We start from the raw sequence: 16,324 nt of genomic DNA, 5'->3' as shown, positions 1-16,324 counted from the left end.
TTTGGCAAAATTTGGCTGGGCTATATGTCTCAAACATTAGGTTCCTGACATGGTTTCACGACAATAAGCTGTCACATCGGTGGGTAAAACCCTAGTATTCTTCTCACTGAGGGAAACTCTATAGGGCACACTCACTCCATAGGGAATCTAGAAAGCTGAGAGAGAGAGACAGTATAAGAACTCAGAAACCATAATTTTGAGCTTGTATTTTTTTGAAATAAGTAGTTTCAAATAGGAGACATACCTGGAGGAGGTGCTACTGATTCTGCTACTCATTGAACTACTTGTTGGTACACGTTCATGTGATAGCTATTAAACTGAGGCCAGTTATCACACTCTCACCTTTGAGGAAATGCAGCATGACTAATTCTGTGCCAGATACCCCGGGTTGACTGAGCACCTCTTTTTCTATTTTTTGAGCTGGTATGAGATGGGAATAGGATGAAGTGATGCAGCTGCTGTTCAGCATCTCTCACTAGGGAGGACTCCTTGTTGAGAGAGGCCACTGGTGTTGAGGGCAATGGAGGATTGGTCTGGAGAAAGGTGGTAGCACATTGAAATTTATTCCCTTCAGGAGGGCCATGATATGAAGTTGGAAATACTGAAGCGTCCTTTCCCCCCGGCCTCCCCCAATGGGTGGATTGGAGCACATGCTTGTGATTATGTTTTTGAATGTGAAAATATGAGGTGGTAGTTAGGCAGAAATACCTTGGGAGCTACCCACGGGGTAGGTTGAAAGTGTTAGGTGCTGTGAAGAGGCTTTGTAGGACTTCGAAGCTGCTGTGAAGTTTCACCAGCTGCTGCAGGAATGTTTAAGATCATAATCACATTGAAGCATTGAGAAGCTTTGTTATTTGGGTGTGCTACAGTGTTGTCTGGGAGCAGCACAGCAGCACAGTAGTTTTAGCTCTGTGCGTGTATGCCTGTCAGTATGAAAACAAAACTTTCAAATCAGTGAAACTGTTGTGTGAATACACTCCCACTATGTAGCCAATCTTGAATGGTGGCTGTGAACACAGTGGGATTTTCTGATTTCTCCAGAGCACAGAGCCTGGCTCTGTGCATTGTTAGAAAGATGACATTTTGCACTATAGATTTGCTGGTGCTTCTGCCAGTCTCCCCCTGGAGAACTGCCACAAATACAATTCTCGTTTTGCTTTTAAGCTCAGATTTACTGAAAACTGGTAGGTTCTTCCACATGCAGGGAGTTTTTTGACAGACTACATGTTTATTTAACTAGTAAGGCTGCTGGGGAGTCCAATTTGTGTTCACTTGCAATGGACCTGGACAGAGTATTTGTTTAATCCTATAACCTAAGTTGTTCAGCATCATCCCAGTATTTACTAGTGAGGGAAATTGGAGCGTCTTGTCTGTTGTCTGTGAGTAATGAATTTCTTTATCATTGAAGTAGCAGTTCTGTTTTTAATGGGACATGTCCACAAAATGTACAACAGTACCTAATTAAGAGACCTTTTGACAGGGTCAGCAAGTCTTGAACACAGCTGATCTCTGCTTTAGCAACAGCTATTTAATGCATTTTCTAAAAAATGTACTCTTAGTCCCATGTGAGAGCAGTGAGGGTTGGCAGAAAGAGACAACAAATAATTTGCACTCTCAGTTTGACAAAGCTATGTCTTTCTGTAATCACTCCTAAGGCTCCATACAGCTACATAAAGAGAGCTATTTTTGAGCTTTCCAGTTGCTTTGAAGACGTAGAGCAGAAGTAGTATAGGCTAAACACCAGAGTGACTGAGACATAGATCAATTAAAATTTTAATGTTTCTCCATGCGTATGAATTTCTCCTCCTGGACAGAGTTATCATAAAAATTATGTGCTTTTGCACAGAGTCCTACTATGACCCTGCTTGGTGTCTGCAGTTCAGGTCATGCTGTTTCGAAAAAGTGTTGTAGAACTGGAAAAGGAACAAGGATGGCCATGTGAATGATATCAAGTAGGAATAGATTTCATATAAAGAGAGACGTATTGATCTAGAATAATTTAGCTAGGAAAAGAGGTGAGTGAGAGAAAATGAGTGAGAGAGAGAGCAACAGAATGAGCAAAAGAGAATGAGAGAGATTAAATGATGTAAAATGGCTTGGAGATGGTGATCAGGGAAAGATTGCCCTGTAATTCTTAGAACAGAACTAAAACATACTCAAGGAAATTATAAACCAATTGGCATTGAGAAGTAGTTTTTAAAATACCATACCTAGTTATACAATTCGTTATTGTAGCTGCCAAAAATAATTTAGAAAAAAAAGTGTTCAGACAAATTGGTGAAAGTCTATAAAGAGTTACAAACAAATTTTAATGAAATCTGGTAGGAAAAAACCTGGTAAACATGATGGGAGATACTACTCTTGTTCTTTTTCTGTCTGCTGCGGGCCATTTTCAGGGACAAAGTACTGATTTAAATAGATACCTGCTTTTGCCCATAGATATGCATTTATGTATTAAACAAAATCTTGAAACAAATGAATAGTTGTGTGATTATACATATACGCTTAATTCAGCAGTAATGCTACTAGCTGAAATATCTTGTGTGAAGATTAGTAACCTTGTGAACAAAATCATTCTGCAGGTGATCTTGATAAAGATGTTTTTTCCATCAATTGTGAACCTGTTGGCTGTGAGCATGTGGTCACTCATACGTATGTCAATATATGCAGATGTTAAGTCCAGATGTTCAAATGATGTAGAGATTATGGATCAGTTGATCTACTCCAACTTACAGCACTGAAGTTTCTCTGAATATTTTTGTGTAATAGGAATAAGAAAGTGAGAATTTGGAAATTTATTTAGTAAATTCCAGCTCAGAATCATACAAATGGTGATTCTCTTCCACTGCATGGTACTGTTTCTGAACCAGATTAATTTTTGTGATAGCAATGTACGTAATTTCTTCCTGCTTAACATACCAGAAACCAGAGCCTACGCTCTGATTTAGGGAACAGTACAGAGGAGCAGCTCTTTTGCTGGAATAGAACAACATTGATATTCTTGGTATAGAGTTCCTCTAAGGCATGGAAAAATGGTGTCAGCCTCGGGGCATGAAGATGGAGACATGCAGGGTGCCGTGGGTCATATGTCATCTGTTTTGCTGGTATAGAGTGGGCACCCAATTAATTCCCATGTCTGAGCTGCCATTAGCTTTGGATACTGTTACTGGTTTTTGCGTCTGACTTTTCTCAGGCAGTGACCTGGTGCAAGCCACTGCCTTGAGGCTGATGCAAATTGATTTCAATTTTGCTTTTTGTTCAAGGAAAAGGTTAAGTATTGTCAAGATTAATATGAGGTTGAGGCTTAAATAAAGTTAATTTTATTACTTTTCTAGAAGTGTTTCAGTACGTATCTCCATTCTCCTGCTCTCTTCTCTCTGTTTAACAAAGTCTTCAAATCCAGACCTTGCCTAGCTAGAATATTCTTTTGACATCTGCACGGTCTTCTGGTTTTTTTTTGCTCTATGCACATCTGAGCACTTGCCTGACTATTGCTTGCCAAGGGGGATTGAAGTATTCACAGCATTTCACTACTTTTGATTGACCTTTGATTTCTGCTTCTCTTGCAAACACAGGGACTAAATCAAAAGGCTCTTGTATTGGAAGAGGAGAGAGATTTTTCATTGAATTCATTGGACTTCTGATTAGTCAGGTCCCAAGCATCTGCTTTTGGCTTGGCAGTTTTTTAGGAGCTGGGCTTTGGCTTGTGCCAGTCTTATGCAGGAGTCTGTAGGAAGAGCCGACTGGAGAACACATATTTGCTCTGTAGTGTCTGTTGCAGTGTAGATGAAGAACAGTGTGGGGATTTTAATGACACCCGACCCGTTACAAGGGCTGTAAGAATAGATATGGGACATCTTGTCCTCTTTCCTGCCTGCTTCTTATTCTAAACCCCTTAATCCTGTGCTATACTGAGACCAAGCTCAGGCCTGTCTAAACTTCTCAGTGTATGACTTCATTTCAAACATGTTGTTGGCTGAAGTGTCTTTACTAAAAGCACACTGGTGTTTGCGGAGTTAAAATACGACTTTCTAGAATGGTGCTTTTACCCTTGCATGGTGTCCTTGCTTATCCTCAGCTTTTGCTGTGGAAGCTGGTAGCACATCAGCTGCTTGTTTTCTGTGGGTAAGCAAGAACACACCTGGCCTCGCTAATGACTACTCAGTGCCACTTAAAGGCTGATCAGAGGTGAGGGCTTTATTTACAAAGTGAAAATTGCACTAGTCTGAAACACAGCATGCAGTCGCAGTGAAACCTTAGTCAGAAGGCATTTCTTAGTGTATTTTAGGATCCCAGGACCAAAAGTGATATTCATAATAGTTTGCTTACTCACCACTGGCATGTGAAGCACCAAGATTCAGTAGCTCTCCCATGACTGACCTTCAGGATCTGTAAGTGTCTTTAAGCCTTCTGCTTCTGTGAGGACATCTGTCTGACCATCTAGATATCCAGCTGCTACCCAAACCTCCTTCAGCAGAAGCGATTAGAAATGGGCAGTAGTGAACATGAATTTCCTCACAGGATCCTTGGTAATAGGTGTTAGCTGGATTAAGATCAGAGTCTTCTCCATTGGGCACCAACTATGTTGCTAACATGCCATCAAGCTACTCCAGAAATAATTTCTGGTGATTGTTAAGTACTATCAAATATAAAGCAAAGCTGGTTTGAGGGTGCAGGCCATATTCCAATTAAAGCAACCTTTATGGACAACAGTGTGAAGTACATGAGGCAAAAATGAAACTGGTTGAGATTCTTCTCCCTCTCCCTCTCCCTCTCCCTCTCCCTCTCCCTCTCCCTCTGCCTCTGCCTCTGCCTCTGCCTCTCCCTCTGCCTCTCCCTCTCCTTCTCCTTCCCCTTCTCCCTCTCCCTCCCCTTCTCCTTCCCCTTCTCCATCTCCTTCCCCTTCTCCTCTCCTTCTCTCCTCCCCTCCCCTCTCCTCCCCTCTCCTTTCCTCCCCTCTCACCTCTCCCCTCTCCTCATCTGTTCTCACAAGGCAGCCTGGCATACAGTAGTAATGAAAATTATTTTGCCATTGACGATTTTAAACGCTTTTACAATTTGGCCTTACAAGCCAACTTATAATGTTACCTTTTCCTCTCATCTCAGGATTTTTTTCTTTTTCAGCAAAAATGGTAAAAGGAAAAAACAAACAAAACAAAAAAACATGGAAAAAGCATTTTGCAAAGCCAAATGCTTTTAAATTGGAAATTCCTGCAGAAACCCTTCAATGAATTTATAGGAAATTAATCTGATCCTAGTTATAACAGCTAATTAATCTTGGAATAAATATCGCATGAATACTGTATAGTAGAGATGAGGCATAGTTATTAATTATTAACAGTCAATGCTGTAAGGCTGGAAGAGAAGTACTCAGGGGAAAATCTTTCCTAAAACTCAAATCGAAATATGCAAACAAATATAGAGGTGGCTATTTTCAGAAGTACTAGCAACGGCTAGGTGTTTATCTTCCCTTGACAGACAGAGAGCATTAAGCACCTAATTGCTGTGTCTTTGAAAATCACCGCAAATTATAAAGTAACTGCAGTGTTTTCTGGAAGATTCAGCTGAATTGCCTACGTGTTTGCAATCTTCCATGAACAGAAGGTCACCACAGAAATCGGAGCTTACAAAAACTGCCTGTCAGGTCCTTGACCTCCAAGTGAAAGTCTAGACTGCTTAATTGCTCAGTGTCTTTTCAATCCATTTTTAACCCATGAAAGTCCGGTCTTAGTGAAACATATCTGCTTTTGGGCATGTTGGGTAAATCTATGTTCCCAGGGGTTTGATGCACTGCACAAGGAATTTCATCCATGTTTCCCCGTTTTCTGTATTCATATAGTGAATTATGAGGGTTTCATTTTGCAGAATGGCTTTTTTTACCTCTGACTTTTTGTTAGAATAGGTAGTTGACTTTTTCAGACAACTGTAAATGCTGACCTGGTCTGTGCTAATATTTCAGCCCGACCTTTCAAAAAGAAATATCAAACAAACCACGTTGTGATCCTGCTAGATGAAAATAGTGAGATGCTTCTTAACTGTCTGTTCCCTGGGAACAGTACGGCATGGCTCAGTGTCCAAGTTCCTCTTTGCTGTCTAAATCTTCAGCCAGGACTGCCAATATCCTGGTGGCGGTGGGATGGGCACATGAAAAGGTTAAGGAAAGTAAACCTGCATATCTTTGTGTCTTGACTGCTTTCTTGTCAGTGAATTCATTCCAGATTATGTATCCATAAAGTACTGCAGACTGCATCAAATTTCTTAAAATACCTACAACTGTCACCTCCCATTATTCAGAGCCAAATGTGTAAATAATTTATCTGCATGATCTAAAATGAGAAATGAGCTAGATATTTCTGGTAAGTTGGCAAAACAGTCATTACTTTCTCAGTTCTCTTTCTTTCCTCTTTTCACCAAAAGAGAGAGACACTCAGGAGAGGGGAAAGGGTGAAGAAATGGTGTGGGATTGTTTTTTGTTGTTTATGGTTGGTTGAAGTTTGGGGTTTTTGAGTACCAGGATTCCATATCTGCCTCTCAGTGATAAGTGAGCTTCAAACAGGAATACGCAGTAGTGCTTATCTCCAGTATTGCTGTAAACTATATGCAGAAGTTTCTGAGCAACCATAGCATACAATGTGCAGATATTTGAAGATGTTCTTTCCAAGGTATTCGTTTTGTCAGTAGTTCTGTTCCAGAACACTAATTCACCGTTACCCTGATCTTGAATGAATTCTTGAGATGTCATGGTTTTTAAAATAATAATTTTCTGTCACCTATTAACAATTCTTACAAAATATCTTCCACTGGCCTTTCTCTGTAGTAGAACTACTATAAGTTATTAGGAAAAATAGTAGCTGATGTAGGATACTGTGAGTATTACATATGATTTAAAAAAATTGTAGGTTTTCTTTTTGCAGAAGACTGTAGGGTTTTAGAGCTAGTAAGGAAAGAACTAAAAATGGAACCCGTCAGTGCAAGGCCTTCCAGTGTTGATTATGCTTATTAAAGCTGAATACTATGCTTTTTGACCAGCTGCTTCTGCAGGACAAATCACATTTTAGTGTGGAGATTTTTCGCTTACAGGAAAAATCGTAGTACAAATGGTGTTGGCTGTGGTCAGAAGTGGCACTTGAATGTCAGCATGTTCTTCTATCAATCAAAACATCCTCCTGAACAGTTTAGCTAGCGTTAGCAGGAGATGTACTAAGGCTCTTAACTAAAATGTGAGCCTAGCTTTTTGTCACAGAGGCATCTGAGTTTATTTTCAAGGAGAATAAAAAAAATGGAAGTTTTCCTGCCATTTCAGTCTTTCACAAGAAAGGTATACACCAGCTAGTGGGCATCCATACATTGCTGTTGTTTGTTGACTGACTGTAGAGTAACATTTCATGGAAGAGTATGCTCTTTTTCCCTTCAGATTTTTAGTTCTTGCTAGAAAAGAACAATAGCTTGTATTATGAGGGTGCTGACTGAGAATACAGTACACATGCTTTAGTTATAAGAACTGTAGAAGACAGCATTAATGAACAGGCAATGTTGATTTTTCTGAATAGTCTGTCCTACTGTATATGATCATTCTTCTGGAAAAAAATTGCTGAAAGTGTAAGACTGAAATGTCTCTTCCAAACTAATCAGTATACCCTGTCTCCTTTCAATTTGTCTTTGAAATATTTGTCTTACTTTTGTCTCAACTGCGTCTTACAAGCAGTGGTAACATCAAGTCTGCATATACGTTGCAATTCCAGTATTATAGCAGTATGGAGGTGCTTTTTACAGTCTGTGTGTGTCTCTGTGAAACAATAACCCTACTTCCTATTTTTAGTGCCAGATACGTCTACAATGATGTTGTTGAATACCATGATATGTATTAACTTCTCTCTACTTTGCCTTTACAGCACTGGCTTGAGCCCAACAAGTCCATCTGCAAGCAAATGAAATGTAAGTATTGAGAGCTCATATTTTTAAGCTGTTTTTTAAATGCCTGAAGGTTTTCCTGTGATTCCATGCGCTAATTTAGAATATATTTCATTTGTTTCTTGGTGCAAATAGGCCCTTCATGTTTGATTTGGACTCCTAAAAACTCTGTGCTACCCTTATTTCACTGCCTCACAGTGCTCTGCTCATCAGGAGCTTTCACTTACTGCTCAAGGCTAGAGCCAAAGGCCAACTGATGTGTGTGTGGTGGCAAATCTAGAAGGAAGACCTGTATGTTCTGGCTCATTTTTAGTCAAATGCAATCACAGCAGCTAGGAGATGGCAATAAAATATGGAGTGTGGCAATCTGCTTCTGTGTTTTTCTGGTTTGCTTCCTTTTTGTTGCCCCCTGCTTCTTGACAATGCAAGGCATTGGTCTGAGATCATTGTTAGAGACCAGCAAACTCAAATGCTATGCATTCAGTAGTGAGCTTCTGTCACAGTCAAGTGGAAAAATTTCAATCATTATTTCAAAAGGACTCCACAAAATAGGAACATATTTATGTTTTTGTAATGTTGTGGTCTAGCTCATCCTTCCTGTGAAATGGGCCAACTCTGAAGACTTCTTCAGGAAACAGAACTGCTTTAGTACTCAGAAGTTTATCTACGGCAGTGAAAGAGAGTGTTTGGCAGTTCTGGAGACTTGATTTAGGTCACTGTTATGTCTTGTTATGTTATGTCTTGTTTAATAAAAGCTGTTGTCTATCTATCTACTTAGTTTACAAAATTAATGTGAATTTTACTCACATACCCTTTGTATGCAGTTGCTTTCTGTTTTAAGCATAAGTACAAGGCGTCATTTCTGTGGGAGATAATGCATTTGTTTTAAAGTGTGATGGAGTTTAAGATACTGTAGAAACTGTTAATCTTGGGTATTGACTGGACTACATGGAATACTTCATAAAATTCTTCTATTGATGAAGCAATAGTATGTATTGCAACATCTGTGTGCATGTGTGTATAAACATACACTTAGCATATTCAGTGTGAACTGTTCATATCTAGTGTTTAGGTAGCTGGAGTGTTATCTGGTATGAAATAAGTTAAAGAGCATCGAGCTAAAACTAAGTTTTTCTCCTCTGCAATGCCAGTGAAGGAAGAAAAGAGATACTTTATTAATTACAAATGATCTTTATCTCTTTCTTCCTTCCATTGTGTTATCAAAAGTAGAAGAGAGTTTCCTCAAAGTATCCTCTAATCTGCCTCTGTATCACTGCTTTCACCCAACAAAGTATAAGGCTGTCGTGCTTCTTGTTGCACTTTGCATAGCAACATATTCAGGAACTTTGCCAAATATGTATTTAGAGTGTTTTGATTTATTCAAAACAACTCTATCTGCATATAGATGATGCTTAGATCTGATTGAACTTACTCCATAAATTCCATAGATGTAGTGATCTGATAGTCTCCTCAGAGGACATGAGTGGCTTTTGGGATAGATTCCTGATCAGGACTCTGAAGACTGAAAAATGAATGCATAAACAAAAAGCAAAATAAAATGCATCTAGCGTAAGGTTATTTATCACGGTGAAAAGGTCTCAACAACAACAGCAAGAGAGAATGAGACATTAACAAAGGTGTTTTGCTGTCAGGTGTCATGGAGCTGCAAGTACTAATCTGAAGCAAGGATAAACTCAAGCTTTATTTCGTGGCAATGCCAAACCAAACAAGAGAAACCAATGAAGAACGGGGACAATCCCAAAACCAGTCAGCACTATAATAACGTTTATCACAGCACTGCAAGTTCATTTCACCAGTTGGGCTCTTATTACTGCATGTTGACACACAAGAATGATGCTCCAAATTACACTCACTCACAAAGTGGAAAATCTCTCAAGGGTACCCAGAAGAAATTGTTGCTCACTGAAGGGGGTTGAGAGCTCACTCAAGCAAATATCCAGAAGAAAAACTCACTCACCAAGGAGATGGTGAGTGCTCTCAGTCCTGGGAATTCTCCTGAGACAGCATTGCAGTCCTGCTGCTCCAAGAAGACTGCTCAAAGTGGGTCTTTGGTAGTGGCCCAGTGTATAGCCATGTCAGGCAGAATCCCTCTGTATAGTCAGGTTGTACAGAAATCACAATTTGGCAGCTGTATTCTGTCAGTAGGACTGAATATTTTGTGTTCGAAGCTCTGAAATCTGCATAGGTTCTCGTGTGATGCGCTACCATTTTAATTTGTTTAGCTTTGGCAAAGTTTGCTTTAAGCTCATATTTAGTAATACTAGGATACAGAAAAATGAATCTTCCAAAATATTTTATGTTTTGTCTTGTCACATAAGAAAGAATATTTAAATGTGTCCTCGCACAACATGAGAAAAATGAAGGTGTGGTATCTTTTTTGTCTTAGCATCTACATTTACATTTTCCATTTTCATGGAAATGTTTCTGTCATAACATGACGTGTAAAGTCTAGGTCTGTGCCTCAGCCATTTTTACCACTAATTTTGCCTGAGAAGGGAAATTTTAGTCTCTGATAAATATTCTGAACCACACCAATTTTCTTGTACTGGTTGAAGGTGGTTGGCGGCCAGCGATCAGTGGCTGTGAACACCATGCTTCTAGTAGTGTGCTGAAAAGCTCTCTGCAAGGTTGCCTAAAGTATCTGCATCTTTGTGGTTCTACATAAAGATACTTTAAAACCAGTTCTTCTCTTCTTTTACATGTTTTTCTGCACTCTGTTACTCTCTCCCAGATGCCAACAGTAAAGTTCCTCTCCATGTGGCCGTCTTACTTTTTTTTAAACTTATTTTCTGTCTAGGAATGTCTTACTGTAGATCATACTGGTCACATGAACACTAATATTTAAATAAAGAACAGAGTTTTACCATGCACCTCCCCTCTCTATTTTTTCATGAATTTTAAAGGTTATTCTGTATAATAAGTATGCAGCTATCATGTAACCTGTTTTGTGGCAGGCAAATATCCAACTATATGGGTGTTGTTCTTGATGACAGTAGAATACAATCAATTCTGCTGCTCTGATGTGCAAAAGTTGAAAAGTCACATGTTTTTCTTGCTGCCTTGCATCTCAGGAGATCTGAGAGAGTAATGCAAAAAGGATGTTCTCCTGTGTCAGGCCACTGGAATTTGTTAAGTCAATTTCCTTAATCTCTAATGCTGTCATAAAATGTGAAAGGAGGTGGAATGAATCATGGGAAGCAAGTAGTCAGATGCAGAGATCGGTTGTGCAAAACTTTCTTAAATCTCAACGAACTTGTCATCAGTTTTCATGTCTCGGAACAGATCTAATAAAGAATTTAATCAAATATGAAGTTCATAAATCCATGAACAGTGGAAACAGTCAGTTTTGTGTGATTATTCAGGCACTAATCTGAATGCTGTATACCCTTTACCTATGACCCTCAGAAAGATTTAATAACATGCTTTAAAGCATTATTGTAACTGTTGATGAAAATCCATTGAGTGCAATAAGGAAGGGCCCACAATTTGGGGTTTATGATCTTGATAGATCAGATATCTTTTATGCATAAAATAACATCACTGAGTAGTGTTCTGTCTTAAACATGGTCAGCAAGTGGTATGCATAAACAGCTGATTCATTTGGTAAGGGAAGAAGTATATCAAAATAACAGCATATGCCTTAGAGTTTCCCAGAGATCCTTCTTCAGCATTAGTGAACATGAAGACGATTTGAGTGTAATGTGTGTGTGTTGTTTTGTTGTTGTTGCTGTTGTTTGTTTGTTTCTTTTAATGACCAAGTGACCACTAATTGTTGTAGGGTAGTGTAGATTAGAGAATATGTAACATCAAGGAGAGATGCAGGATGTTTTCTGCAATATTGCATTCTCAGGGCTGTGAAGATAATTTAAACATCTGCTTTTGGCTTTCAGTATCATCTGTACTCCATGTTTAATCAAAAGAACAACACTGCCAGTACAGCTCATTACAGAAGCTAGTATTTGTGCTGAATGAAAAGCACGTTGTTAAAAACAAACAGAAAAGCTTCCCGAAAGTGGAAGCTGAGACTCTTCTATGCTTCTCCCTCTTTAGTTCACACTTCTAAAACTTTCAGTTTTTCACCAGCTTTTAAAAACAATTTTTCTCTTACATTAATTTTTTTTTCTTGTTTCAGATTCACTTTCTGTGAAGAAAATGGTAATATGAATGTATAGTTTTTCTTAGCCTTATCAATCGCTGTAAGCTCTTAATCTACACTGAAGACAAATGGTTCAGTGGACTTAGAAATGAACATGTATGAGACTCAGTCCCTTACACATTGGTATCTGTGCCAAGAGGTGCAGGCCCCATAGCCCTCTTTGTTCTGGTCAGGGTGTTAGAGGTTTGGCTTTTAGCTTGGAGATCCTTACTATTTTATATATGCTGGATAGTCTGCCTTAATTAAATGCAACTGAAATAAACCTTGCAAACATACAATCATTTGACTGGAAACCTTCCACACTGTGTGTGTGTAGTTCCTTCATGAGGCACTAGGTCATGACTAGTTTCAGCATTTAATATCATTTAAATGGTTTTACTTGTTCTTTTGCCTATATCTCTTATGTGCTGTTAGCACATATATCAGCGAATTAATAGCCCCGTTGCAATGAAGTTTGCAATCACTACTATTCTCCATGCCGAAGTCCTTTGAAATTATTGGAATTGTGAATGTTTTTTAGTGAGAAAGCAAAGCTTATGATGGTGGGAAGTTCTGACAAAGCCTTGGGCATTTCACTATACCAGCTGCTCCTTATCCGACAGATAAAGGACCACTCTGAAAGAAAAGGCTTATAGCTATTATAAAACAGACTATATTCAGGCTAGTTTTGTGTTGAAAAAATATACTTCTGCAAATTATGTTTTGAGAAGATTTGTTGGTAATGTTTCCACTTTCATGTGTAAGTAGTAGAACGTAATTTTGCATGCAAGGAGCTGAGGAACTGTCTGGCTTGACAATCTCATCTCTTGAGCTGATACAATTCACTGCCTGTCTTGCTCTCCACTTCAAAGATATAGTGAATGAGAGAATATGAATTTCTCATGTGTGTTTCTCCAGTGCTGTAAAATTTGCAAGACAAAGGCCTTACTAAATGTTTACATATCATCAAATGCATTTTTGGAGGAACATTACGCTTACGATACTTTTCAAAATTAGGATGGAGAAGAAAGTGGATTGCTTTGGGGGTTCCCTCCTTCCCCTTTCAAGTGTTCATTGTTGGTGACTGGTTTTCTAACTGGAAAAGACAAAGAGAAAAAGAGGATCCTGTTTCCTTCTGCAATTGCAGGGTACCTTCTTATCTCCAGAGATGAACTGGATTATGGGGATCATATTCTTTTTAACATTTCAAATTACTTGTCGGGATTGTGCCATTGTTGCGGGTGTTGCTGAGAAGGGACTTCAGCTTAGTAGGCTGCAGGAACTTGCTTTGTGTTGTTTGCTGCAGTGCTGAGAAGGAATATTATTACGAAGATTGAGTCCAGGAAAAGATTTGCAAAGTAGGCTTCCAACTGCCTTGCCAAATCTCCTGCATATTCTGTGCATACTGCTGTATATACTTCTGTCATATACTGTCCTTATGCTACAAGGAAAACATTTCCTATTATAACCTTTGCTGTTAACTGAATGTGGTCTATTTTTTAGTGCAATGTATTGCCATCCTTTCATTGCTATTATACTCCTTGCATATGGGGCAGCTATTGCTTTTCTGTCATTACCATGTTCTGCCAGACTGTGACTCTTCCACTGTAACTCTCTCTTTTTTTTTTTTTTGTTCTTTTTACCACAACCAACATTTTGATTGTTTCATTGGGTAAAATTCAGTCCATTTTTAGGGTCTTGCAGTAGACTTATACTAGCTATGGCCCTGCAGAGCCATGCATTAACTGTTCTTTTTTGTGCATCCCTATTTCAAGCACAGATCTGCCAGAATATTTAAAAGTCCTTTTTTGCTGAGGAAGAGCTCTTGCTAATTTAATACAGGCTGGCTCTTCTGTCAGGTTTGTAAGTGGAACTGGATTCTGAAAATGCAACGTTTTCTCCCTTGCTTACTTGTAAATAGGCCATTGAGAAGAGACAGAGCCATTTAAGATGACTTATGCTATCTTAGCTTTGTCCAGACAACATGACTCCATAGTGCATTTGTGGATGGCTGTTTTCCTTTCTGGGGCATTGAATTCACTTTATCTTCTAGTTTGCCATTACAGGATTGGGAGGACATAAGTGTCCTCTGTTTTGCAGCCTATTCCCAGTCACTGTAAGACAATGCTGCCGTCACATCTAAGATGCTGAAGCCCACAGAAAGCAGTCACTGTGTTTCTCTTGCCTTCAGAGGTCCTGTCCAGATTTGATTAACTTGAATGTACAAACCATCCCTAGAGAACACTTGAGGCTTGTTTTTCTTACTCCATTTCCTCTTGTTTGTTTCTATTTGTCATTGTTTCCTTGCTTTTTTTTTTTTCCTGTATTTTTTCATTTCTCTGTCCCAATTTCTTCTGAGATTCCTTCTTGTGTCTTAAATGAGTGGTTATTATAAACAAGCAAAAAAAGTGAAATCAGCAGTTTTTGATGAGGACGGACTGTACTTAAAAGAAGTGCAACATGAGGTCTTGAAAGGGGAAAATATTTCATCTTCAAAAATGGTTTAATCCTTCAAAAGATATCAACCATACCAAAAAATGTAACACATTTTTATTTTCTGTTGCTTTTGTACATCGCATTTACAAACTAAGTGATATCCAAAGATGTGTTTCTGCAATACTGCAGCATACAGTTGAACACTGCAAAGTAGTTTGAAGAGTGTAATGATTATTGAACTAATTTCCACATGCAGTTTGTACAAGCCAGTGAGCTACTAATCTTGAGGAGATGGTACAGTAAAATATTCTGGTAGGTTAGTGATTACTGTTATAGATTATAATAATGAAAATGTGATTTTCTCTTTCACCTGCTCTCTTCCTCCATTTTTTCTGTAATTTTCTTTGCCCTTTTCTCTCTCAGTGTTACCGGCAGGTCTGCCAGTTACCATGGCCTGTGTAATGTAGATGGGTTTTTTCCCCACAACATTTACATTTTGAACATATGATTGTTTTCCTTCTCACTTCAAACTGAAATTTAACACATGAACATTACTTAATGACAGATAACTCTGAGGACTCTGCCTACCTGTGTATTGTCCCTTATGTGATATTTTTAAGCCTTCTACTTCGTTTTCACACATCTTTTATCCTAACATGGTTATCACAAGTTGCCTCTGCTTAGAGTGATTGTATTTGGTTTGGTTTCTGTCCCTCTTGTAACCACTAAAAGATCACTGGCCTAGGATTAGATATCTTGAATGCTGTCAAAGATACAACAGTGGGATATAAAGCTGTGTTCAGTAATCTAAAACAGAAAAATATTGGTTGCAGATTGAAGCCCTTCCCTTCCCTTCCCTTCCCTTCCCTTCCCTTCCCTTCCCTTCCCTTCCCTTCCCTTCCCTTCCCTTCCCTTCCCTTCCCTTCCCTTCCCTTCCCTTCCCTTCCCTTCCCTTCCCTTCCCTTCCCTTCCCTTCCCTTCCCTTCCCTTCCCTTCCCTTCCCTTCGATACTGTTTCCAATGCTCAGGAGTAGGTAGTGTTGTCTTCTTAAATAGTGAAAACAAAAACAGTTCTGTTGTCTGTAGTTTCATTAATCAAATTTAATTAATGTTTTCTTCCACTTTGTAGTCTAGGCATTATCATTATCAGGAATAATGAACATACATTACAATTTTGTATCTCATTGTGACAGGATAAAATTACTTCCTGTTTATCAGCTTCCCAAACGTGTTGTAGTTCTTGGATCAAGCATTAAGTCTTGTGAGGTGCAAACCATTTTATAAATTATTTGCCTATGTGCCTATATTAGCTATATTTTGCACATGCTTTGACCTTCTTTGTCATATGTTCTATTCTCTTCATATGTATATACAATATTTATTGGTTTTGTTTGAATTGCTGCCTGATGCATTGGAGCTAACCCTTGCACAGGCTACTTTGCAAGACTCTTGGAGATAATTCCCTGAGGGTGGCTGAGGAAATATGTGTTTGCTACTGTTCTCATGCTCTTTCTTTATAATATTTCAGCTCACCCACCATATACCATGTGCTTTAGAGTGAAATTCTACCCACATGAACCCTTGAAGATAAAAGAAGAGCTCACCAGGTATTTTTTGTTTCTTTGTCTGTGCATTTAATGTACATCATTAACAAGTTCAAAATAAGACACTTTGTTGTGTAGGGTATGGTTTTCACTATTTATGGTAAAATACTCAAATAGACAGACATTTGGACTACCAATATCTTTTTTATTTACTGTCATACCTATGGATTTTTGAAAGCAGTTTAAGGGGACTTTTCTATAACATACAGAGAAGTTAG

The 16,324-nt window shown here is 38.7% G+C and overlaps 1 protein-coding gene across 1 annotated transcript in view; it reads left to right on the top strand.

Moving 5' to 3' along the window:
* The window catches only part of FRMD3 (FERM domain containing 3), a 146,747-nt gene that overhangs the window by 67,453 nt on the left and 62,970 nt on the right, over positions 1–16,324 (top strand). Inside the window, exons 3-4 of the mRNA XM_065860621.2 lie at positions 7,893–7,935; positions 16,031–16,109. Of these exons, the coding sequence (XP_065716693.1) occupies positions 7,893–7,935; positions 16,031–16,109 (122 nt within the window). The remainder of the gene's footprint in view (positions 1–7,892; positions 7,936–16,030; positions 16,110–16,324) is intronic.

This window comes from Patagioenas fasciata, chromosome Z, assembly GCF_037038585.1.
Source record: "Patagioenas fasciata isolate bPatFas1 chromosome Z, bPatFas1.hap1, whole genome shotgun sequence".
Lineage (NCBI taxonomy): Eukaryota > Metazoa > Chordata > Aves > Columbiformes > Columbidae > Patagioenas > Patagioenas fasciata.
The sequence above is the reverse complement of the archived record's forward strand: the minus strand, read 5'-3'. Positions and strand labels throughout refer to the sequence as shown.